Genomic DNA, 22,409 nt, shown 5'->3' with positions numbered 1-22,409 from the left:
CCATTTCTGGGGTGGATCTGTACGCCGATGGGATTGTTCTGCGGCGCCTGGTAAATGATAAGTCCGTCAAATGCTGGTCGAAGCCGGGCGATGCTGTCTCCACCCACCTATATGTACCAATGGTAGCGACTGAAGCGAGAGTTTTTCTTTGGTCCGTTGGGCACCACAAAGTCATCACGAGGCTGCGCAAGGCTGAACATGTGACGCGACAAGGCTGAAGATCCAATACGACGAGGCTGCGAGTTCAGCCTTGAACCCGATCGAGAAAACCAAGAAAACCCGAGGCAAAAGTGCTGCGAGACCGGCGCAAAGCTCCATCACGCCGAATGGGTTCCCCCCTGTCGTGTCCCTGACGCAACGATCGATGTTGGACATTTTTTGATGCTCTGATTGATCTCTCTTTATTCCTGTCTTAGACTGTACTATACTGTGCTACACTGTACTATATCTGATCCCTCCCTTACATCCCTTAAACCCGTGCCTCCTTACTCGCGTGTCCAGGGACCGGGAGTGATCGAGCAGAATGGTGTCCGGCGAGGTATGTTTTCCCCCAGCTAAGCTACGGAGATTTCCCGGCCTTTCAGCACCACCACCACCACCACCACCACCGAAATATGGCAACAAACCACTAATCCCACGGCTTGCCGCGACAGGGCTCTGAGAAGACGCCGCTCGTCTCGTTGATCGCAGGAGGAACAGCCGGTGGTGTCGAGGCCACCATCACATACCGTAAGTGGTCGAAATCAAATGTGCACCGTTGTCAACCAGGGACCGCCTAACCAAGGACAATTTGAGCAATGCAGCGTTCGAATTTGCCAAAACGCGAGTCCAACTGCACGACGACAGTCCGACACGGAACCCGTTTCGCGTGATTAAAGGGGTGATCGAGAAAGAAGGGGCGCGGTCGTTGTACAAAGGCTGCGAGACGCTCGTGGCGGGCACCGTGCTGAAGGACGGCATCCGGTTCATATCGTTCGACAGCATCAAGAACGCGTTCAAGGACCCCGAGACGGGCACGTTGTCGCCCCTGCGCAATCTCATGGCGGGCATTTCTGCGGGCGTCGTGGCGAGTACGTTCGCGGTCACGCCGACGGAGAGGATCAAGACGGCGCTGATCGACGACGCGCGGCACGATCGGCGGTTCAAGTCGCCCTGGCACGCGACCACGACGTTGGTCAAGGAGCACGGCGTGCTGAGGGCGCTGTACAGGGGCTATGTGACGACGACGCTGAAACAGGCGTCCTCGACGGCCGTGCGGCTGGGCACGTACAATATCCTCAAGGACTTTGAGCGGTTGAGGAACATCCCGCAGACGACGGCGACGACGTTTGCGAACGGCGCCGTCGCGGGCACGGTCGTCGTGTTCGCCACGCAGCCGTTTGATACGCTGAAGACGCGCGCGCAGAGCGTGAAGGGTGCGGGCGTCATGGAGGCGTTCAAGAGTATCATTGACGATTATGGCGTCAAGGGCCTGTGGAGGGGCAGTACCATGAGGTTGGGACGCACCGTGCTGGCTGGCGGGATCCTGTTTACTACGTACGAGTGGGTGGCTGCGTTGATTCAGCCCGTGCTGGACAAGAAGCTCTTGCCTGCGGTGAGTAAGGCCGATTGATGACACCACCACCGACCTACCTACCTATAGCATGTGAGAGAGAGAGAGAGGGAGCGGCAGAGAGAGTGTGTAAGAGTGTTGGCAAATGTTTTGGGGGGAACTGGAGGCCGCTCTTTTTTTTTCCGGTTCCAAATTCCTCCAGGTGGATCACCTCTTGGTGATGGTGAGAATCCGCACATCTCTCGTGCCTGGTGGACGGCGCGCTGGGTGGGGTGAAGCGAGTACTCGCCTGATGTCAGAGGCAAATAGTGCCCATTTCGAAGGAACAAAAGACCTCCACCAACCTCCATCGATTGACAGCGGACGACACGACCACACAGGGCAATCAACAAGCCAGCCTTCTATCTGACCCACAGCATTCGTCTCTAGCTCCTCTCAGCCAACGACTGACTACCAGTGATGAAGGGGAAAAGCAATGAGAAACAGGCTGGCTGTACATCTTCAATCGAACCAAGATTCTTGTCTCTCAACTGCGCCATCATCATCACTGGGCATCCATGGTAAAGTCTGAGACGACGAAAGCGAATTGAAGCATAGACTGGTTTTGTGACGCACGGAAAAATGAGCAAAATATTTTCTCAGAGTGTCCATGCTGTTGACTACAGCATTATCGGATGTTACTAAAAACAGATAACGCAAATACTTTGATTCACCCATACCAATAAGCATTTTCTGGAAGTTCCAGCCAAGTTGTAGCACCTCATCCCCATCCCTCGATTACCTGTCCCTGATTAGTGATACTGAAGCCCAATCCTTGTGCTCGGCGAGGATCCAATTCCGGGCCGTAACCATGCCCTTGTCTCGGCATGGGCGACTGAATCGACACAGGAGTCCCTGACCTTCTCACCACGGGCGAAGGAGTTCTCGAGATGGTCCTGATAGTTGTCATAGACGGTGAATAGCCCCGAGCCGAACGTTTGACAGGCGGCATGCGGTTCTGATGCAACAGAGTCAAAGCATCTAACCTCCCAGCTGCAGCGTAACATCTCTTTCCCAAAGTTTTGGCCTCGGCTTTCAAGCTCGAAGCTGCCCTGCTTTCTTTCCCATTTGCACTCTGAATGAGCGCGTGTGCAGTAAAATCCTTGTACCAGCGTTCTATATCCACCGCCAGCCGTCCAAGTTCATCTGAGGTCTCCTTCCGAGAGAGGCGCAAATCACCGGCATGTGAAAGGTGCACATTCTGCTGGAAGTGTCGATACAGCGCGACAACGGAATCGTCAAAATTCTTGATGTACATCGCGAGTCCGCGATCAGGGCCATCAGGGCCGGCAGCTTGCCCTAAAGATTGTGCCAAAGCACCGATCTGTCGAGGTTTTTCTTTGCAGATTTTATGGACAGCGCCCAGTGTCCGACGGAGGATTCGGCAGTCATCGTCCGAGTCTCGAACTCTCAGAGAAGAATTCGGATTCGACGGTGGTGGTAAGTTCGTAGTGGGAGGAGGATGCAGCTTCGAATGTCGCTGACCCATAGATAACAGCTAACGTAGGAGGGATAGGCAGGATGAGGTGACGAATTCGGGTACTGGGCATAAAGAGAGAGGCGCTGTGGTGTCTATGGATGCAGAGATTGTAGTTGAAGTCAAGATAGTTGGATGCTCTGGGGATGAGATGAGGCAGGAACGTGACAGATCAAGTCGGCAGGTGCCGTTATCAGAACACTTTCCCAGACCGTCAACGAGGCACTATCTGATCTCATCTGCGTCGTTGTTCTTACGCTCAACGACCGGCCTAAATTTGCATGAGATCCCATCATGCGTCTGGGATGTTGTCTTGGAGGATGACAGCGGACAGGTGTGGTGTTGGCGGTCGAACCGGTGGTCGCCCTGTATCAAAAGGACTTCGACGACTGGGGAGCTCCGCAAAGGTAACATGCGAGTTCGTGCTACTGGAACTGGAGGGCCCCTCAGGCACAAGATCTTCGGTGAACCTGGATCCATAGATGTTGCGTGTAAAGTCGCCAAGAATGCCATCAAAACTTGGTGTGTTAGAATACTGGGGGGACACCACTTCGTCTGTAGTGCTGGGAGTCTCCTCCTTGGGAGTGCTCCGGCGTGGTCGTCTCCGACGCAGCCTGGCCACTAATCGAGGGATCTGTTTCAGTAGCGTGTTGAGGGGCGGCATCATGTCCCTGGAAGTTGTCTGGATGCTATCGACGATGTCGTGGGAGCCTGGGGATTGGAAGGGCGCCGTGGGTATGCTATGCTCTTGACATATACGAGAATAACGCACTCACAGTAGCGATAATGGAAAATGCGAGAAAAGAAGAACAGCACGCATCTTGTATTCTGTTGCCTGAGGACCTCGCGGCATCGTATAGGTCCTGGAAAACTCTTCGTGGCCCACCGCAGGTCCTGGTTACTCACCGTGAACCAGACTTTCACAACCTCGAGGTCCTCACGTCCAGGTAGGAGTGGGGATATCTAGAAAGTTTCAAGTACTATTGTCGCCATTAGGGTAGAGGAAGTTCGACTCAAGCATCCATGGCTGCTCTCCCAGGAGTACTGACAGGTTGCATGGACCACCAAGGCGAGTGCTCAGACGACAACCCAGAAAGCGAAACCATAATATCAATCTGCGGACTTGCGAGCATATAGCCTAGTCTCAAATGAGAATACCACATCAACATCGCGCTCCCTGTGGTGCCCGGGATGCGTGCGTATCGAGGCATCTTGCATTGCTAAAGCCAACAACGAAGCGACCTCAGGCAAGTCTTTGGAGCGGGCGTAACAGGACTCACACGCACATGAATGACACTGTTGAAGTCGTCGCTTCGATCGGACCCAAGCTTGATTTCGCCAGACCATCGCGAGGACTGAGCAGGATTCGTCTGATCCTGTGCCTCTCCAGAGAAGGCATTACGGTAGCCAGCCTATTCGCCTTTGAATTAAATCCCCTTAATAAAAGGGCAAAGCCAGCTCCGACTGTTTGCAGATGCTTCGTTCACCAGCGAACCTCGAGCAGCTAGGATGGAAGGGAATATTCGTCTCCCAGCTTTCGTTGAAAGAAAAAAGAAAAGATTGTGGTGTGTCTGGTTAAGCTCACGATGCTCCGGTAGAATATTCTGGCGGGAAATGCTTGTGGAGGCTTAGGGCGATCTTGTTAGGCATCAAGCCCCCCAAGCATCAACCACAGACAAGCCTAGGCACTCTTAGGGCTCACTGATAGGCTGGGGACAAAGGGCGTCCGCCACCAACGTAAGCCAAGTGTAGCCAAGGAAAAAGCGGCTTTCCTAACGGCGTCAACGTCGGTATCAATCCCGACTCTCTCACACCCTCTCCCCATTCGTGTCCAACAGCGCCTTGCCCTAAGGTTCCCTTTGCCCGTACAGCTTGTCGCAGGAAGCTGCTCGTACTGTTTTCCTAGGTATACAACGGCCAAGACAAGCAAGTCCATTCAATGTCTTATCTTCCAAGCGCCACCCTCCTTTCAGCCGCCTCGACTCTCGTTGGCTTTGCAGAGCCATTCAACGATGACTCAGACTTTTTCTTGTCTTCTCGACAGGTCGCACGACTTGCGACCTCGTCTGGGCCGGACAATCGCCGCGATGTTACTCTTTATCTTGCATCAGCTCAAGCCAACGCAATCTCATTCGCTCCTCCAGATTGATCTTCGCCATCCACCCCGCAGCATTCATAGAACCAGCCTAGTCAATCTCCAGAGTCGCGGCCCTTGAACAGGATCAGGGACCAATGACAAAAGGAGACTTGCTCTACGGAGCTACAACACACCACTATGTCACCAGTCACTTCCTCGTATTTGCCGATCAGTTGCCGTGTGTGCAAGAGGCAGCGATATCCGGCCTCTGCTGATCCCATTGACCAGCTTCCTCTTCCAAATCCACTTAAGATCTGACTTTGTCGCACTCGACATTCACCTTCCAACTTCATCGAGTCCTCTCGCAAAGTCGACCCTGTCATTTATCTTTCCGCTCGGAAGACGTCGCACAGTCTCGACTGAGCGATTGGTCGACGGCTGCGAAGTCGCCTGGAATTCTTTCATCACTAATATGGCGAACGTCGACATCCACCCAAGTCCCGTGCTACCCTACGACAAGGAAATCCGAGAGAACCGTCGATATGAGGATGAAGCCCTGACTGACGGACGCATGCCCGCCGGCAAATATGCGGCAACTCGAATCACCACTCTCAAGCCGCCGATGGATCGCGTACCAAACCCATTCAAGCTGTTGGCGATGCTCAACACCCAGCAATGGCTATTCTTCTTGGTGGCCTTCTTTGCCTGGTCTTGGGACGCCTTCGACTTCTTCACGGTTTCCTTGACAGTCACGGATCTGGCTGAAACCTTTAACAAGTCGAATACGGACATTACCTGGGGAATTACCCTGGTTTTGATGTTCCGTTCTCTCGGGTCGACCATCTTTGGTATTGCTGCAGATCGATATGGGCGTAAATGGTATGCCATACGTCATTATGAACGCTGGAGCTCACTAACGGTCGAATTAGGCCCTTCATCGTCAACAACATCTTGTTCATTGTTCTCGAGCTTGGTACCGGCTTTACCCAGACCTACGGCCAATTCCTAGCTGTACGTGCCTTGTTTGGTATCGCAATGGGCGGTCTATACGGCAACGCGGCGGCCACAGCTCTGGAAGACTGTCCAGAGGCTGCTCGTGGTCTCATTTCGGGAATGCTTCAGCAAGGCTACGCGTTTGGCTATCTTCTAGCAACCGCCTTCGCTCGTGCACTCGTGAACACGACCTCTCACGGCTGGAGACCTCTGTTCTGGTTCGGCGCAGGTCCGCCTGTTCTCATCATTCTTTTCCGATTATGTCTGCCCGAAACCAACACTTTCCGCGCTCGTCAAGCAATCCGCCAACAGCAGGGAAGCTTGGCCGGCACGTTCATCTCCGAAGGACGAGTTGCTCTCAAGCGTCACTGGTTGCTTCTGATCTACATGGTTTTTCTTATGGCAGGTAAGGAATTGTTTTTATTTTCTATCCACTTGCTACTGCCTGGCTTGCATCTCTTGGCGCATTCCCTCGGCACGACTGCCTAATCGGGACCAGCGCCGGGCCTCGATATCTCCGACACTCAAGCCGCATCCCTTGTTCATAGTCCCTTGTACTACAACTTCATCATTTCAAGCGTTACAAACGTGATAGAGTGCTAACATCTATTACTTCCAAGGCCTGAACCTTCTCTCACACGGCTCACAAGATCTGTACCCAACTCTCCTCACTAATCAGTTTAGATTCTCCGCAAATGCCGTGACAGTTACGCAGGTTGTCGCCAACCTCGGCGCCATGACGGGTGGAACCATCGTGGGATACTGTTCGCAAATCTTCGGACGACGATTCAGTATCATTTTCATCTGCGTTATTGGCGGCGCTCTGCTGTACCCATATACGTTTACGTCGTCCAAGGCTGTCATCGCGGCTGCGTTCTTTGAGCAATTCTGTGTGCAGGGCGCTTGGGGTGTCATTCCTATCCACCTTATGGAACTGTCGCCCGGCTCGCTTCGCACTTTCGTCGTGGGTACGTCGTACCAGCTTGGGAATCTTGCCTCCTCGGCGTCATCTACTATTGAATCGACCATCGGCGAACGGTACCCGCTTCCTTCGATCACCAATAAAGAGGGTAAGACCGTCAAGCGATACAACTACGGCTTAGTCATTTGTATCTTTATGGGCTGTGTGTATGCGTACACAATCCTGTTGACGTTTATCGGACCCGAGAAGAAAGGACGCAATCTGAACGTCGAGTACGATCCGGATATGGCGGAGGTTACCCATCGTGACCTCAGACATCAGGCGGACTCGGATATCGCGCATGGAGACACGAGCGAGAATGACGAGAAGGCTGTGAAGCAGCAGGAGGTTGCTTAGCTTGAGCAAGGGATGACGCTACCGGAAATGGTCTGGCGGATGTAGCCGGTCAAGGGACCTTCCTACAGGGATCAGGAACAATGCTAAGCCACGATGCCTGTGGGATTTGGGTCGGATAACGTTAATGACGAGACGAAACTTGGGGGAGATTGATATCGCCTATTGAAGCCGGTAGGCATGGCGAACATTTGTCCAACTTCCTGAGAATGATTATGCATGTGTTATTACAGAATGCCCGTTTGTAGGCTGGGGCGTCACTGTCGAAGTCTGCACCACTGAGGTTGTCGTAGTGTCGACGCAGCTGTAATTGTAGTTGAACACTTTCTCTACATGGGCGCCAGCCCGTATCAAACGCCGAAGGGGTATTTGCCAATAATAACGTAACGAGTCCGACTGTGAAGCCGCGAATAACGATAGCCATAATAATTTCTGCCCGGAAATGACAATGTCGAAGCCCCGTATCACCGCCCGTCGTATTTCTCTCCGCACTTATGCAACGTTGGTTGTCAGGATATTGACAATTCTCCATTGGTTTCCGGTCCCTGGAGGTTTGGTGGAAGGGAATGAGTCGGTCTTTGCTGCACTGCAGGAACGGAGGAGGCAAGTCAGCATTTTTGCGAAACGCTGCTGGCCGAGCTGAGAGGTTGCTGCAGCTACAATAGGTAATACGAGCACTTGGTGCTGACAGCCAGTAGTATACGATTAGATGGCTCGGCCCCTTTACCGAAGGTAACTCTTTCGGCCTCCTCCAGTGCAGAACCCCTCGCTTACTGCTGGTCTTTGAAAGCAAATTAAAGTCACCCCAGGTGAAGTAAGGCTAGCAAGGCCAATTTGGTGCTCATGAAGTTGCGTAAAATCGAGGCGCAGTAGGGAGCCTGGGCAAGATAGTTTTCCCTGGTGTCAAGCGTTGCTCTGTGACCGTTAATGCGGCTTCCGTTATCTAAGCAGCAGCTTAGGGGAGCATAGCTTAAGATTCTGGAGTTAGCCATGATAGGCGGATTCAAACGACTTATAAAGCATTTTCTCGCGACCAACACAAGCCTTGACAACAACCTATTTTCGAGACCCTTCCCCCATCACCCCACAGCGGGCCTAACTAGTATTGGGGCGTTGGAATCCAATGTCTAGGATAACCCTCAGCAACAGGTTCACTTTCCCCCTCTTTTCAAGTCTGGCGAACAAGAAGTACGTGTCTATATCATTGGATACTCCCCTGGTCTGTTACGAGCCGAGCCCGCTCTATGACTAATATCGTTCTAACGGAAGTCGTAGCCGGCCTTAGTGATAAACGAATTTCACATGCAAAATGGAAATCCTTTTCGCTGGAATCGCATAATACGAACGAGCTACATGAATAGACGAAGTTCATTGTGGAGTTTTATGGCATCGAGTTGAGCCTAAACTGGGCATTGCTCCTACGTTCGGATTAGAAGTAGGTCTAGACAGTGGACTACGAGAGCAATATGAGATTAGGCATTTCTGATGGACGATGATAGATCGTGGGAGCAGCTCGACCTCAAGGCAAGATAACCGATTTTTAATCGGTGATGGGTCTTAGCAACGACCCAAGCCTCCCCATCTCTTCTCTCTGGACGGTTGATCTGAAATTTTTATCGTATCGTGACGACTCCAAGACACTTAATAAGCCCTTGTCGCCAGATTTCGTATGAAGGCTGAGCTGAACCAGACCACAGTTCGAAGACTGCAAAATAATCCGAGGTCACAGGTCTAGATTGTTCGGTAATTCCTGCCCCTGTCAATGTTCTTACCTGAACTTGCATCGAACACGAGTCACTCCTTGCACCAAGATAATCCTCCTGGGACGATTTATCATGCAATTCCTCAACTGAAAGATGCCAATACGAACCTACAATGGTCCTACGCTAGCCGATCTTTCCGCGATTTGTTTCTTTCGTCTCGTGCCGGCTCATGCAATGACCATTGTCTCACGAACAGCATCAGAGCTGAAAACCTTGTCTGAATACGACCCAGACTTGGGTGGTGTGATTTTCAGGTTGAGAAGTCATGTCTAAGCTCTTCGGTGAGGCGCGTTGTGCCGGGGGTTTCAAGACGTCGCATATAAAGGATGGCGTGGTCTGAAATCTTATCCGTGCTGTACTTAAATCTATATCTCAGACCGTGGCCAAACTACACTAGAAGAAATATCTGACGGTTTAAAACCAGATCCCCCTCTACAAGCCAGGCTCCTCAACGCACTCAGTCGGCGATGTCGGTTTCAACAAAACCCACTTTCGTACACTATGGAGACTTTGACAGCTCCAGCCGCAAGCTCCCGGTGATGGAGTTCATGGAACGCTTCCGAGATGACTTCGATACAGGTTCGTTCGACACAAAGTGGTACATGCCAGATTTCACCTATGTCGCCCCAGACGGCAAAGCAACCGAGGGTCGCGAGAAAAGCATCCAAGCTCTGAAAGATCTGTACGGTCCATTGCCACGCTGGCATCACGAAGCATCCTATCTCAACTGCTATGAGACAGAATCTGGATATGAGATGATAGGCAAAGCAACTCTGTGGGCGGATCTTCCAGGCAAGCCGGCCACAGGAGAGGAGAAAAGGACGGATAGGAATGGGAAGCAATGGGATCTCGCTGGTCCAGGCACTTTTTTCTTTCAATACGTCTCTAGTGGAGGTGGATTTGCGTTGAGAAGAGTCGAGATTACTGCTGATACGAGCCAGATCGTAATTGGTAGTTTGAAAAGAGGTGTCATTTCTCTCAAGGACTTGGGGATAGCTTAGAATAGGTCAGGTGGCAATCGATCATACTTCAGAACCGTCTTATTAGTGCTATGTGTTTAAGTCGTCTCGTGAACACCGTTGAGCTGTGACTGTTCCTCAATGGAGACTGCCATAAATGGGCGAGCTGTCTTGAAAAGCGCTAATTCGTGGTGTCAAGGTTGAGCCTACACGAGCAAGAGAATATTAAACCTTTTGGAGGAGACCCTTCGATTTAATGCCCCGGGCCAGGCGGATTTGGTTCGCTCATCACCAATAAAGCACGCAAAGTCCATCTGCAAAATCACGCACTTCCCTCTTTCCATACCTCCAAATTATGAACTGCAAGAGCCCATCGATCTTCAAAGCTAGCTTCCAGAATACTTCCCAAAACATAGTCTCGAATTCTCCGCGGCACATTATGAGGCCCGACCAAGACAGGATGCCAGACTGGCTCTAACGTGCAAATTTCTCGTATAACAACTCCTTAACCTTCCTCAGCAGACCCTGGGGACCACCGCTCTCGAATGTGCCAGTGGGGACTTTAATAAACTCAATCGACATTCCACTGTCTGTCTTCTTTGCCGCTACAAGCCTAGCCATTTTCTCCGCTTCTTCGTCGCTGAATGCACCTCCGACAATGAGTCCCGCCGGAGACGGGTAAAGTGCGTCGAGTATCAAATCTGAATTTTCGAGTGAATATGTCTGTTTCGGCTCTGTGCTCAGAATGGCGCAGTACGTGTATTGGGGCTGAAGATGTTCCAGCATTTTTACGGCCAGAGTACGGTGCGCGCCGACGCACAAGAGGCAGGTAGGTGGCCCGTGGGATGGTGTTGGGCTTTGAGGGTGTCCCATTCCATCTGTTAATACCCATCTGTTGATGTTGTTATTTGCGGCAGCGATGACTCCATCTCTTCTCTTTGCTGCTTCCGGTCTAGAGGTGTGGTTGATTCAAGGCTGCATTAACAAAAAGAAATGTCCTCATTCTCGACCGTAAGTCATGTTATAGGGAATGTAGGACTTCCTCTAAGGAGTATCTTAAATGGCGACGGCTTGGATCTAAACTCTAGAGCCCCAGCTGATGACGTTCTCGGCCTAGGGCTTGCGGTCAAGCCCCGGTGCGGTTGGACAGTGTTCCAGGTTACGAGCTGTACCCCGGATTGTCCGTCGATAGGCTGCAGGTTGTTCGCAGCCTCGTATTCCTAGTTTAGCTAAAGGCCTGGGGATTGGGTGAACTGCCTCCGTGGGCAGACCTGCGTTCCGAACTCAGCCGCGGCTGAATCTCTTTGGCACACGCAGCCCAGGGAGCAAATGTATCGATTAGAGAGCGCGACATCGTCAAGGATATAATCGATTACCGAGCCACCCTAGTTTCTAGTAACTGGAGACAACAACTGTTTTCTTTATCCGATAATTTCGGTACGTATATCAAGGCAAAGCAGAACGGGATAGAGAAGGGAGAACTTCTAGTGCAAAGGACATCCGGACTTCGAAGAAGGAAGAGTAATAAGTTGGCGGACCCTTGTGCACGCATAACATGTACCTAATAGTACAGTGAATACAACAACACCACTGTAACAGTCCTGATTGATAAGAATTAAGCCATTTGTGTGTACCACTTAGAATTTTCATCGCCGGGCATAATCGCATAATTCGAGGAGTAAACTCCGAAGTCTTTCGGGAAAAGCAATGGGGCCTCCTACGTCATGGGCACCTGTGTATCAGTTATAAACTTGATATACGACATAAAAGGGCCACTGTCCTTCACCAAAATCGATCTCTGTTTTACGCAATCTTGATCCAACAACCCGTAACCACTCCTTTAGATCCTTAAGTCACACAGTGTCTGCCCCAACGAAAGTCACCTTCCCATCCTTCATGCTGCAACTCAGCGGCGAGCTCTATGCTCCTGATGCTGGCGCGCCCAATCGCAATGGCGCTGCTGTCGTGGTCAGCCACCCCATGACCGGGGTCAAAGAACAAGCCTCTGCGGACCATGCCCGACTACTTTCTAAAGCCGGGTTCTACGCGCTTACGTTCGACGCAGGATATCAAGGGGAAAGCACTGGACAGCCACGTGGACTAGAAGACCCCATCAGAGAGTCGAGGAAACAAGGCTGCTGTGACCTACTTGAGCTCGCTGAAGGGCAAAGTTGACCCCAGCCGGATTGGCGTCCTTGGGATTTGCGCCTCGGGTGGTTATACATCGTATGCCGTGCAGTTTGACAGCCGAGTGAAGGCACTTGGCACCGTGAGTGCCGCTTGCGTTGGCCGTATGACCCGTAATGGTGGCCTACACAAGGAGAACCACGAGGAAGCCCCTCAGGCCATCGCTGGTGCGCTTCAGGCAGCCGGCCAGTGGCGAACGAGCGTTGCCAACACCCCCCATGTTGAAGCTCTGCCTATGTTTAGCAGTGATATCTCCAAAACTCCGCAGGACGCCAACTCCTTCTTCAAAGATGCCGCCTTATACTCCGGGTCCCAACGCGGAAACCACCCACGATCGGACCAGAGAGTTTCCACCATCTAGTTACGACCTCATGGTCAGCTATGACTCATTTAATCTCCAACATCTGATCTCTCCACGTCCATTGTTGATGGTCGCCGGATCCAAAGGCCAGGCTCTTCACTATAGTGAGGACGCTGTAGCTACTGCCCGTGCACCGAAGGGACTGTTCATCGTCGAAGGAAAGAACCACTTCGATCTCTACGATGACCTTACAGTGTCTGGCCCGAAGCTTGTGAAATTTTTCGGAGACAATCTTTAAGGGCTAGGTTGAGATTTGAGTAGGCGTGAAAGGGATTTATAGGCTGTCTTTTTATTTCTGTAACTACGTATTGGAACTAGTATTGTCTCAGTTTCTAAAATATTAATCGCCGCTTCTTGCGAGACTTCGGTAATGAAAGGGATTATTCAAGGGGAACGCATATTGAATATCTAGTATCTGGAGTGGTTATTGTTGGATTGGTCTCACTCTCGGACTATTAGCTCTTGGGCGGATGGTAGCATTGTCAAGTACATCTTTTCGTGGGCTTGACTTGGAAACCTAGCTGGTGGTATATAGCATGCGCGCCGCATACACATCGACTTACGCTCGCTAGCGTTTGGAAGTCGACGCCACCCTGCGCCTATAGATAGGCAATACCATCTTACTGCACCCATTAGTTGCACCGGCGAGCCCTATCCCTGACACAGGGTTTAAGGAGCTGAATATGGCAATGCGCTCTAAGCCGCATTGACTAGTGATCCCGAAAAGGTAGTGTAGATAAAGGAGCAATCCAAGCTTTAAAAAAAGAAAACGATAATCGAATCGCACTATTATAAACCGCCTCGATGGGCCGCGAAGTGGTAGATGATCGAAAATCTCGGCACCAGTATAGTCAGACTTTCTTGTTGCGCAACAAGGAACGATTGCTTGTCAGCCTTCACTGACAGAACACCCGAGTCATAAGAGCGAAGTCCTATATCGGGTGTAAGTAGAATTGTGAGTACCGCTTCCGGAGACAATGCCAGACGCTTACAGCACCAGGCTTTATGTTGGGATCACGGTTGTCTTTCGATTGACCTACTACTATATAGTGTTATGAGTGACGCGTGTAATTCGGCGCTAAGGTGCCATTCGACGACAAACAGCAGCGACGACAATTTATGTGGTAGGAGCATCCCGTGTTCAATACGAGGTTCAACTGCTCCTTGGACGATTCACGCGGCAGCTGTTTTGTCACCCCGTCTAAGCGAGTTCCATTACATGATTTACCCGTGAAACCGTAGTACAAGTATCTCGGATATATTTCCCATGACGGGGAACTGCATCACTCGTTGACATTGTTGTGGTGTATGGTTGAATTCCAAAAGTGTGTATCCTGTCTTTAGACACTCGAGTCAAAGCGCCCGCGGCCAGTGCACCGGAGTGGCTTCAAGATGTCGGTTCTGGCCTGGAGCATCGACTCCTGTGGCCATGCCGGGCTATTGATAATGCACGGGTGTTGAATATGATTGATTATTGGGTCATTCTGGATAAGCAAGTGCGTGGGATTTGTCGCAATCGTTTCCTGATTGCGAATGTGTGCCTGCTACAGTGCTTACATATATGAAATTTGGAGTGGTTGCACTTGCGCCTGTACGTATATAGATATTTCGTGAGCCAATGCGCAGTAACACGTTTGGACCAAGGATAGCCGGTAAGAGCCAGCAGAAGGTCAGGGTAGTGCAGATGCTCGCTTCTGCTTGATGTAGACGAGTTCGATCGCCTGTCCCGTACGAGTGGGCAATGGCATAAGCTTGGAGCATTTTGCGGCCCCATTCATGCCCCCAAAGTTCGATAGTTGGGGGCAAGCCAAGCTCCGCAATGCTGAATGACATGAATAGCAGCATGTCGGCTGCAGCTGAAGCAAGGATTCAAGGAGTCAAAGATTCAAGATATTCTCGCCTCAGCAGAGCACAGGAAGACACCCCGGTACGGAGTACACTCCAGGAAGATAACTTGTCGGTGTAGATCTAGATATGACCCTGGCTGTTTGTGATAAGTAGCGAGATGAAGTGAAGCTTCATGGTTTACCTTATCTGCAGAGGATGGCCATCTTCTGAAATTGGTGGCTGTTTCGTCACCAAAGCCTCCGAACCTCTGATGCAGGACCGATCGTTTGTTTCGATGCCACACTGCTATATAATGCACGGAGCTGGGCATCTTGCAAGGCTGAATTTCTCAAGTCTCTCTGTTAGTCCAAGACTGTGGCTTCTTACGGTCAGTATGCATCGAACTCGTCGAGAAGGACACTCATGCCGGCCGATTGAAGATACGACTGTAACACTTGTCCGAATTACTGTAAGCCACAGATCGATACGTTTCACTGCGCGGTTGCGGAAGTCCTCCATGTGCCATCCGCAAAATTATTGAGATACGATCGCCTGTAGCGCATTTGTTATCGTTGGCGCTGGTGGTGGTGGTGGTGGAGTGGCACGAGTGGACACTTGAAACGGATAGAATGGAAGTACAAGGGTCCTACGAGATGGTGATTGGTGTGCCTGGTAACTGGCCCAACTGGCGAAAGAGATACACAGTACGGTAGTTCGGCACAAGACCAGAATTGATGATGTTCTTCTGTTGCATTTCGGGTGGTTGTCAGAAGAGACTATTGAAATTCTCGACAATGGTGTGTGTTGTACGGAAGAGCCCGTTATTGTTTGTGCTGTCGTTGATGCCGTTGTTCCAGCTGAAACAACCTCAACATTTGACATGGGGACTTGTGATCGTTATCGTGCTTGAATTGGTGTCTCGCGAGCCTTTGATGGAGGTGTTGATGGTGTCCTTCTGACTGGCGGGGATGGTACAGCAGGTAATCTGGAGGCTTGAAAGGTGCTGGCGGTGCCGATGATTGGCGTCCGGAGCTAAGCTTGGTTAAGATAGGCGCTGGATACGTTCTCTAGGCGTTGAATCCACACCTAAACTTGGGCGGCCACTTATCGCAGGCCATGCCTAAAACAACAAAAGCCCCAAACTTATCTGCGCCCTGCTGGCTCCCACGCCGATCGCCCATTCTCTATCGCAAAACATCGACACTCTCTCTCTGGCTTAACAGTCTGTTATATTCCATACCTCTGCACTGGTTGCATTTCCTTTGTTACACCTCGACTCCCACGCGCCTTTTGGCTTTTCGCACCTCCCCAAATACTCTTCTTCATCTCGATTCCGCGAATCCACTCGCGCGACCTCGTCCACTAGTCCTCCGCATGCCACTTACAATGCCTGGCAAGGATTACTCACCCTTACACGTGTAGTTCCTTCGTTCGACAAGCTCACTGCATGACCATTCTCATTCGCTCGCCGGTCTGCGTTGTCAGTATTGGGTGATGGCCTACGCTGCGGTCTCACAGGCTGAGCACGATGCCATCTACGGCCAATCCCCCGACTTGACCCTGCATGCCAATACCCTCCCCGAAATATCCAGCCCTCCGTTATCTGTGTCCATTGACCATATATCGCGTGATGGCGACCGCTCGGGTGTCTCACAGACCGCTCCGGGTGCTGTAGGGGTCGAAAATCTCCTCAAGTCTCTCAGTTCGTCGCAGTCATACGAGATGGTGGAGGACGACGACTACGAGGAACCCAATACCACGCCGCACGGGCTGGGTTTGGGTATGAAGGAATACGCGGCTGCACAAGACGACACAATAACATTCCAGTCAGAAGAACCTCCAATCAGAACCGCGTCCATCAGCCGAAACCTTCCTCTAAATCATCCGACCCCGGATCTACATGCCCTGCAAGGGGCTTTGGTCAAGAATGTGGAGAGACTCGAAGAGAGTGCCGAGCGGTTGAGCATGACATCGAGTCTGGAAGAGGAATTGAACAAGATGAAACTAGATCAGAAGCGGGTCGAGCGACAGTCGTCTGCGCCTGCGAATCTGGGCAATGTATTGCGTCCGTCAATCAACAGACAATTCTCGACCAGTTCGTGGTCAAACTCGATCATTGGAGTAAATCAGACAGCCAGATTAGGGGGTTATTCACCGGCAGGATACATCACCTCGCCTACAGGCTCGATACACTCGGGACGCTGGCCGCACCAACACAACCTGGAACGCAACTCTTCAAAGGGTAGCCGTCGCGACCATACACCTCCAGAACCTCCCCTCGATCCAGCTACTTCTGTCCTCCCCGAACAGGCGGATATTGTCCAGTCGTCTGCCGACTCCAATGGCTCCATACAAGAAGAGAGACCACCCACTTCTGGTTCGAACGATACCTACCGGCAAGCCCAAGCAGCTTTCAATGACTTTGACGGTGTCCACTTCAACTCTGGCGCGTCAATATCTCGACGTATATCCTTACAGCAGCCTCCACTTGCAAGAGACTCCAAAGTCTACAGAGAAGCACAACCGGGCGAGCAAATGATCTACTACCCTGCACCAGTTCCTGTTATGCTGAACCTGCCGCAAAGATTGTCAAAGATGGATCTGAGTGAGCGAGAAAGGCGTCGACTTCAAGGTCTGTCCGCAATACCCGATGATTTGCGCAAGTCAGCGCCATGGCTGGCAGACCAAGCTAGCGTCAAGGTGCCAGGCGATAGGAGTTCGCTGAATTTACCACCACAACTGCGTGCCAGCGCCTTCTTTGAGCAGGCCAGTGTCACGCAGGACTTGCAGCTCAAGAACGGTTCTGCTATCCAGACTCTGGACAGCATACTTGATGCAGCTGCTTATGCTCCAGTTAGCGCATTTACAGACCATCCTATTGCTGGCCATCTAGGTAAAGAGGTGTATGGACCAGATGGATCGCCACGCAAGAGCATACCACCGACAGAGGATAAGAAAAAGAAGCGCCGAAGCTCACTGAGTACGATGCTCAAGACGAGAAGGTCGAGCACTGGACTAACTGGAGCACGAGTGAGTCGCACAAAGTCCAGAGACTCCAAGACTATGTTGGACGACGAGGAGTATGCAAGTGGAGACGACCTTGATCGAGCAGCGGCCCAGTCTATAGCCCCAGACGGAGATGAGATATCGGATCATGGCGGAGATGCAGAAGACGTCGCTTCTCAAGGATTCTTCAGCGCCCCGACCACCTTGCTTGCCGAACTACAAATGCGCAAGGCGCAACAGAAACAACGCAACAGGACTGCCGCAGACGCTTTTCCCAATGGCATGCATTCGACCCTGCTTGAGCTTGATGCAGTTACTCAGCTGCAGCAAAAAGCTCGAAAGACCAAACATGTCACACTCGCATGGGAAGATCATGATGAAGCGAACAAGCAAAACTTTGACGATGACGATGTCCCTCTTGGCCTTCTTTTCCCCGAGAAAGACCGCTTAGAGACGTTCAACTCTCATCGACCTGTCGGGCTTCTTGAGAGGCGAGAAATGGAAGACAACGAGCGATTGAGCCACAGACGCGCAAGGTTGCGAGGAGAACCGTTGCAGACGATGCAACCAGACGCGGACCCTCCACACATTGGGGATGTGCCCGGCCTTTCTGAAGAGCCTGTGTCTGAAGGGGAAGATGAGACTCTAGCTCAGCGTGCTGCAAGAATGAAAGCGGAAAAGGAAAGGGCCGCTGAAGGATCGTTTACAGCAGAGCTGAGCCAAGAATTGGGTCTTAATGTCAACAGAAGCGCTCCTCAGCCTTCGAAGACCCCTGATGCTGAGGAGACCTTGGGCCAGAGACGGAAGAGACTCAAAGAAGAAGCTTTGCGCAATGGTAGACAGGTCAGCGGTAATAGCGCCGACGGTGCTACAAGACCGGGATTGCGATCGATGCACAGCCTAGCTGATGTATTGCGAGCTCATCCGGTGGGCGCCCAGGATCGCAAGGTCTCCAATGAATCGAAGGGATCTGGCCTAAGAAGTGGTTATCCTCAGAAACCATTGCTGATCGTCGACGAAAACCCTCCGTTCCCGCAGCTGAGCTCGCAGCCATTCCAGGCACCTAACTGGGGTTACGTTCAGCACAACGGCGCTTATATGAATTCTTATGGCAATTTCTATCAGCACAACAACCAAGCTGAGCATGGGACTTTTGGCGGAGTGGCACCGGGCTTCTACGGTGCCCCGATCCCAATGCACATGCAGCAACCCATGGCTGGCTATCCATATGGTTACGGCAACCAACCCTACATCCAAGATCCTATGATGGGACCGCCTCTTGACCCGAAGCAAAGGGCGCAGATTGATCGCTGGCGGCAGAGTATCGCCTAGTAACCTCCCTAATTGGAGCGGTGGTGACTGCCCGGCTTGGATTGGAAGTTCGGTGGCGCGTATCTTCTGGTCAGTAGGCGAGAGCTGTCCAGGTCTCCATGATTGGAAAGGATGACCGGGATAGAGACTGTATGATTACGAGAAGATGATACAATGTTCTATCAGTGTAAACCCATGTTCTGGCGAGATCCTGCACGTACAAGTAGTAGCTCCATACGGTGTCACTGGTGTATGCTCGAATGCCTTGCGGAAGATTCGTGATAATGAGGCATGCCAAGGAATGACCTGGTGGCCCTGGTTGCCGTGGCAGGCGCGACTCCCGGGCGATGTAAACAATCCATGGCCGAACTTCATTTGACCATTGCATACCATAGACCATCCTGCCGCCCGTGCTTCGAACACGTCGTACTCTTGTATCAATGATGAGGTGTATGTGATTAGGCACCGTGCCCGAATATATGCTTTATCCTTCGCCATGGGTCCAACCGTTCACCAAGTTGCCCAAATCTTCGAAGACGCCGATAACGAGCCTCAACAGAGAGGGCGCAGACTGAACCATAGCCGCGCCCCATCGGTTGGAGACGTGCTGAGAGGACGACGAAAAGAGAATTGCAGTCCTAGCAAAATTCAAAGACAGCCAGATCGTGACGCCGCCAATTCTGCGAGTCCCCTCGGCGAGCGACACATCAACAGCCCTCCACCACCGAAGAGAATTCCTACCAAGACTGGTGATGAGCCTCTATCCTCTCAACGTCCCGCGCACAAGAAGACGGGAAGCTCTGTGTCATTGAAAGGATTCATACGAGGCAAAGAGAAGGGTCTCGCATGTGACGCTGTCTCATCGACGGAAGAACAAGTGGCAGAGAAGAAGCCTAAGAAGACCAAATCAGCCACCAATTTGACGGGTCTGCTGAAGAGGAAATCAAAGAAGGATCTCCGGGAAGAATCACACAGTCAAGAAAACAAAGCACCGTCCGGTCAAACTCCAGCTGAGACTCCGATCTGGTCACAGTTTGCAACACAACCACTTGAGAGCCCAGACGGCATCATGCTTTATCCGAAGAGAAGGACGATCGAGGAGGAGATCAGATTGTATACACCGAAAGACTACTCGGAGTTTCGTCCTTCGGAGCAGAGAAATTTTTATGGTTACAGTTCCGCCAGCCCATCGTCGGTGGATTACAAGCCACCGCAGCGACCATTCCTGGAGCACAAGTCTAGTAGAAGCTCCATATTCACGGAAAACCTCGACGATGAACCACAGCCTGAGTTGAAGAAGCTACTGACCCGAGACCAGAATGCCAGCCGACCAAGCTCATCGTCAACCCCGGTCGAGCGCCCTCCTCTCTCGACTCGCTCGTCGGAATCGTCTCAGGCCGACAACAAAGGCAAAAGAGGATCACGGGTGTTCGAAGCCATCCAAAGCTTCAACATGAAGGGTCGTCGGGACGACCGCAAGACGGCTGGTATAACCACTGGAACTACGCCACCTCTCAGCCCTCAAGAACTCGACACCGCGTTCGAAAAGGTGTTAGACTCCTTAAACATACCCTTGAATATGCGCGACAACATGCGAAGTCTCAAACCAGACGTGAAAGCCGGTCTGATGAAGGGAGATCGAATTGGCAGCGGTTCGTCAACAAATTCTGCCTGCCAGGATGCATCAGAAGTTCGTTCTTCGGCTAGAAGTCCCAACAAGAAGGAGAATGAGCGGCCAAGCAGCGAAGGTGACGACGGCAAGGAGGGCAAGAGATCTCGCTCTCGATCCCGACCTCGAAGCCGTATTCTGACACTGTCGAGACGCGACGAAAATTCGCCGACCAAGCAAGAGGGAGCAGGATCATCATCGAGATCTCGTAGTAAGAGCAGGAACAAGTCAGCGGACCTGGCGAGTTCCCGACCGACGTCCTCACGAGCCATGGCGTCGACTGCTTCACTTGCAACTTTGAACCCAGCAGACAGTGCTTCAACACCAGGCGACTTTATCCACTATCTCCGAGAAGTACAAAAACCAGAGCTGGTTGAAGTCAGCAAGTTGCACAAATTGCGAATCCTGTTGCGGAATGAATCGATCAGCTGGACGGATCATTTCGTAACCAAAGGAGGCATGGACGAGCTTGTGCAGCTGTACTACCGCATCACCAAGATTGAGTGGCGGGAAGAGCACGAAGACAGTCTCCTTCACGAGACTCTGCTCTGTCTCAAAGGCCTATGTACGACGTCTCTTGCTCTACGTCGACTTCAGGAAGTGGAAAAGGAATTCTTCCCGGCTCTTTTGGGCATGTTGTTTGATCCAGAGCGAAAGGGTCCGGCCGAGTTCAATACAAGAGGGGTGATAGTTTCGCTTTTGTTTGCTCACTTGTCTGCTGTCGTCAATGGTAGTCAGAAGCAGATCCAAGAACGAGCAGAAACAGTTCTCGGCCTCCTGAAGGACCCAGGCCCGGAAGACGGCAAACAGCCATTGGATTTTGTTTCTCAGATGCATGTCCCTCGACCATATCGCGTTTGGTGCAAAGAGGTTGTTAATGTCACAAAGGAAGTCTTCTGGATTTTCCTCCATCACCTCAATGTCGTTCCTATCATGGGGGCCGACGAATCCGTTGGATACTTTCGAGCACATTTCCCGGCTCCCCGTCCACCACACCCTGCCGCTCCATACGTCGGTGGGGTTGAGTGGGAAGCCACTCAATATCTTGCTATTCATCTGGATCTGCTGAACGGACTTATTGCTGCTTTACCAACATCAGCCGAACGAAATGCACTGCGAGAAGACCTCAGACAGTCGGGATTTGAGAAGGTCATGGGTGGCAGCTTGCGCACATGCAAGGAGAAATTCTACGGAGGTGTGCATGAAGGATTGAAATGTTGGGTCTCGGCAGCAAAGGCAGATGGTTGGCCAACCGAGGATGTAAGGGCAGGACCACCACGCGAAGCTGCTAGTCCACGAAAGAGTCCCATCAAGAAGAAGACCGACGAGCCTCCTCAGCTTGCCTTGGATGTGGGTCTTGGTCAGGTGCAAATGCCCAAGGCTGATGTTGACTGGATTTGAGACTGGACCAAAGAGATTTGTGTGTGGCAAGCTAATTAGCTCGGTGAGACACCGTTAAGCGGAGTGGTTGTGTCGTCGAAGGGGAAGAGGGTCATGACTTGATGACATTGGCGTATGTTTGTCCTGGAAACGTCACTTGGGAGTCAAGGTGTAAAGGTGTGATTATTGGTTTCCGTGGCATAGGTAGGACAGTGTGTATCGATTGTCCAATATGATGAATTCGTCCTCGCGATGGCATCAACCAGTAGTGATGAGGTTGAAGGTGATATATTGTGTTGCTTCATGTGCTGATTAAGGTACTTGAGGACTGGCACGTGATGGCCGCTCCTACCAGCCGCCTGGAAAAAACTGGTGTGTCTGACGTACGACGTTGCCTCGTAAGATCACAAAGATCCACCAGAATCATCAAATATAGTCCGTCAGACTCTTCCTTTTTCTCTGCTCGAAAATCGGGGTTGATGTCACCAACAGG

The 22,409-nt window shown here is 51.6% G+C and overlaps 9 protein-coding genes across 9 annotated transcripts; 7 read left to right on the top strand and 2 right to left on the bottom strand.

Moving 5' to 3' along the window:
* The first annotated feature begins 338 nt into the window (after nt 1–338).
* On the top strand, nt 339–2,266 carry PV05_03578 (uncharacterized protein). The gene is made up of 3 exons (XM_013464233.1): nt 339–538; nt 654–729; nt 804–2,266. The coding sequence occupies exons 1-3, from the start codon at nt 524–526 to the stop codon at nt 1,610–1,612; spliced, it is 900 nt and encodes a 299-aa protein (XP_013319687.1). The 5' UTR covers nt 339–523; the 3' UTR covers nt 1,613–2,266.
* Nucleotides 2,267–2,312: 46 nt separating this feature from the next.
* PV05_03577 (uncharacterized protein) lies at nt 2,313–3,080 on the bottom strand (the record flags this gene model as incomplete). The annotated part of the gene is made up of 1 exon (XM_013464232.1): nt 2,313–3,080. One exon carries the CDS (start codon nt 3,078–3,080, stop codon nt 2,313–2,315), a length of 768 nt encoding a protein of 255 aa, XP_013319686.1.
* Nucleotides 3,081–4,983: 1,903 nt separating this feature from the next.
* PV05_03576 (uncharacterized protein) lies at nt 4,984–7,727 on the top strand. Its single transcript, XM_013464231.1, has 3 exons — nt 4,984–6,024; nt 6,075–6,544; nt 6,759–7,727. The coding sequence occupies exons 1-3, from the start codon at nt 5,618–5,620 to the stop codon at nt 7,454–7,456; spliced, it is 1,575 nt and encodes a 524-aa protein (XP_013319685.1). The 5' UTR covers nt 4,984–5,617; the 3' UTR covers nt 7,457–7,727.
* A 1,956-nt stretch (nt 7,728–9,683) lies between these two features.
* Nucleotides 9,684–10,217, top strand: PV05_03575 (uncharacterized protein; the record flags this gene model as incomplete). The annotated part of the gene is made up of 1 exon (XM_013464230.1): nt 9,684–10,217. One exon carries the CDS (start codon nt 9,684–9,686, stop codon nt 10,215–10,217), a length of 534 nt encoding a protein of 177 aa, XP_013319684.1.
* Nucleotides 10,218–10,649: 432 nt separating this feature from the next.
* On the bottom strand, nt 10,650–10,961 carry PV05_03574 (uncharacterized protein; the record flags this gene model as incomplete). Its single annotated transcript, XM_013464229.1, has 1 exon — nt 10,650–10,961. The coding sequence occupies one exon, from the start codon at nt 10,959–10,961 to the stop codon at nt 10,650–10,652; it is 312 nt and encodes a 103-aa protein (XP_013319683.1).
* A 1,110-nt stretch (nt 10,962–12,071) lies between these two features.
* Nucleotides 12,072–12,350, top strand: PV05_03573 (uncharacterized protein; the record flags this gene model as incomplete). The annotated part of the gene is made up of 1 exon (XM_013464228.1): nt 12,072–12,350. The coding sequence occupies one exon, from the start codon at nt 12,072–12,074 to the stop codon at nt 12,348–12,350; it is 279 nt and encodes a 92-aa protein (XP_013319682.1).
* A 302-nt stretch (nt 12,351–12,652) lies between these two features.
* PV05_03572 (uncharacterized protein) lies at nt 12,653–12,961 on the top strand (the record flags this gene model as incomplete). The annotated part of the gene is made up of 1 exon (XM_013464227.1): nt 12,653–12,961. One exon carries the CDS (start codon nt 12,653–12,655, stop codon nt 12,959–12,961), a length of 309 nt encoding a protein of 102 aa, XP_013319681.1.
* A 2,767-nt stretch (nt 12,962–15,728) lies between these two features.
* On the top strand, nt 15,729–19,072 carry PV05_03571 (uncharacterized protein). Its single transcript, XM_013464226.1, has one exon. It carries the CDS (start codon nt 16,045–16,047, stop codon nt 18,886–18,888), a length of 2,844 nt encoding a protein of 947 aa, XP_013319680.1. The 5' UTR covers nt 15,729–16,044; the 3' UTR covers nt 18,889–19,072.
* A 208-nt stretch (nt 19,073–19,280) lies between these two features.
* Nucleotides 19,281–22,166, top strand: PV05_03570 (uncharacterized protein). The gene has a single exon (XM_013464225.1). The coding sequence runs from the start codon at nt 19,364–19,366 to the stop codon at nt 21,935–21,937; it is 2,574 nt and encodes an 857-aa protein (XP_013319679.1). The 5' UTR covers nt 19,281–19,363; the 3' UTR covers nt 21,938–22,166.
* The last annotated feature ends 243 nt before the right edge of the window (nt 22,167–22,409 follow it).

This window comes from Exophiala xenobiotica, assembly GCF_000835505.1.
Source record: "Exophiala xenobiotica strain CBS 118157 unplaced genomic scaffold supercont1.2, whole genome shotgun sequence".
NCBI lineage: Eukaryota > Fungi > Ascomycota > Eurotiomycetes > Chaetothyriales > Herpotrichiellaceae > Exophiala > Exophiala xenobiotica.
Note: the sequence above shows the minus strand (reverse complement) of the source record. Positions and strands in the feature narration are given on the sequence as shown.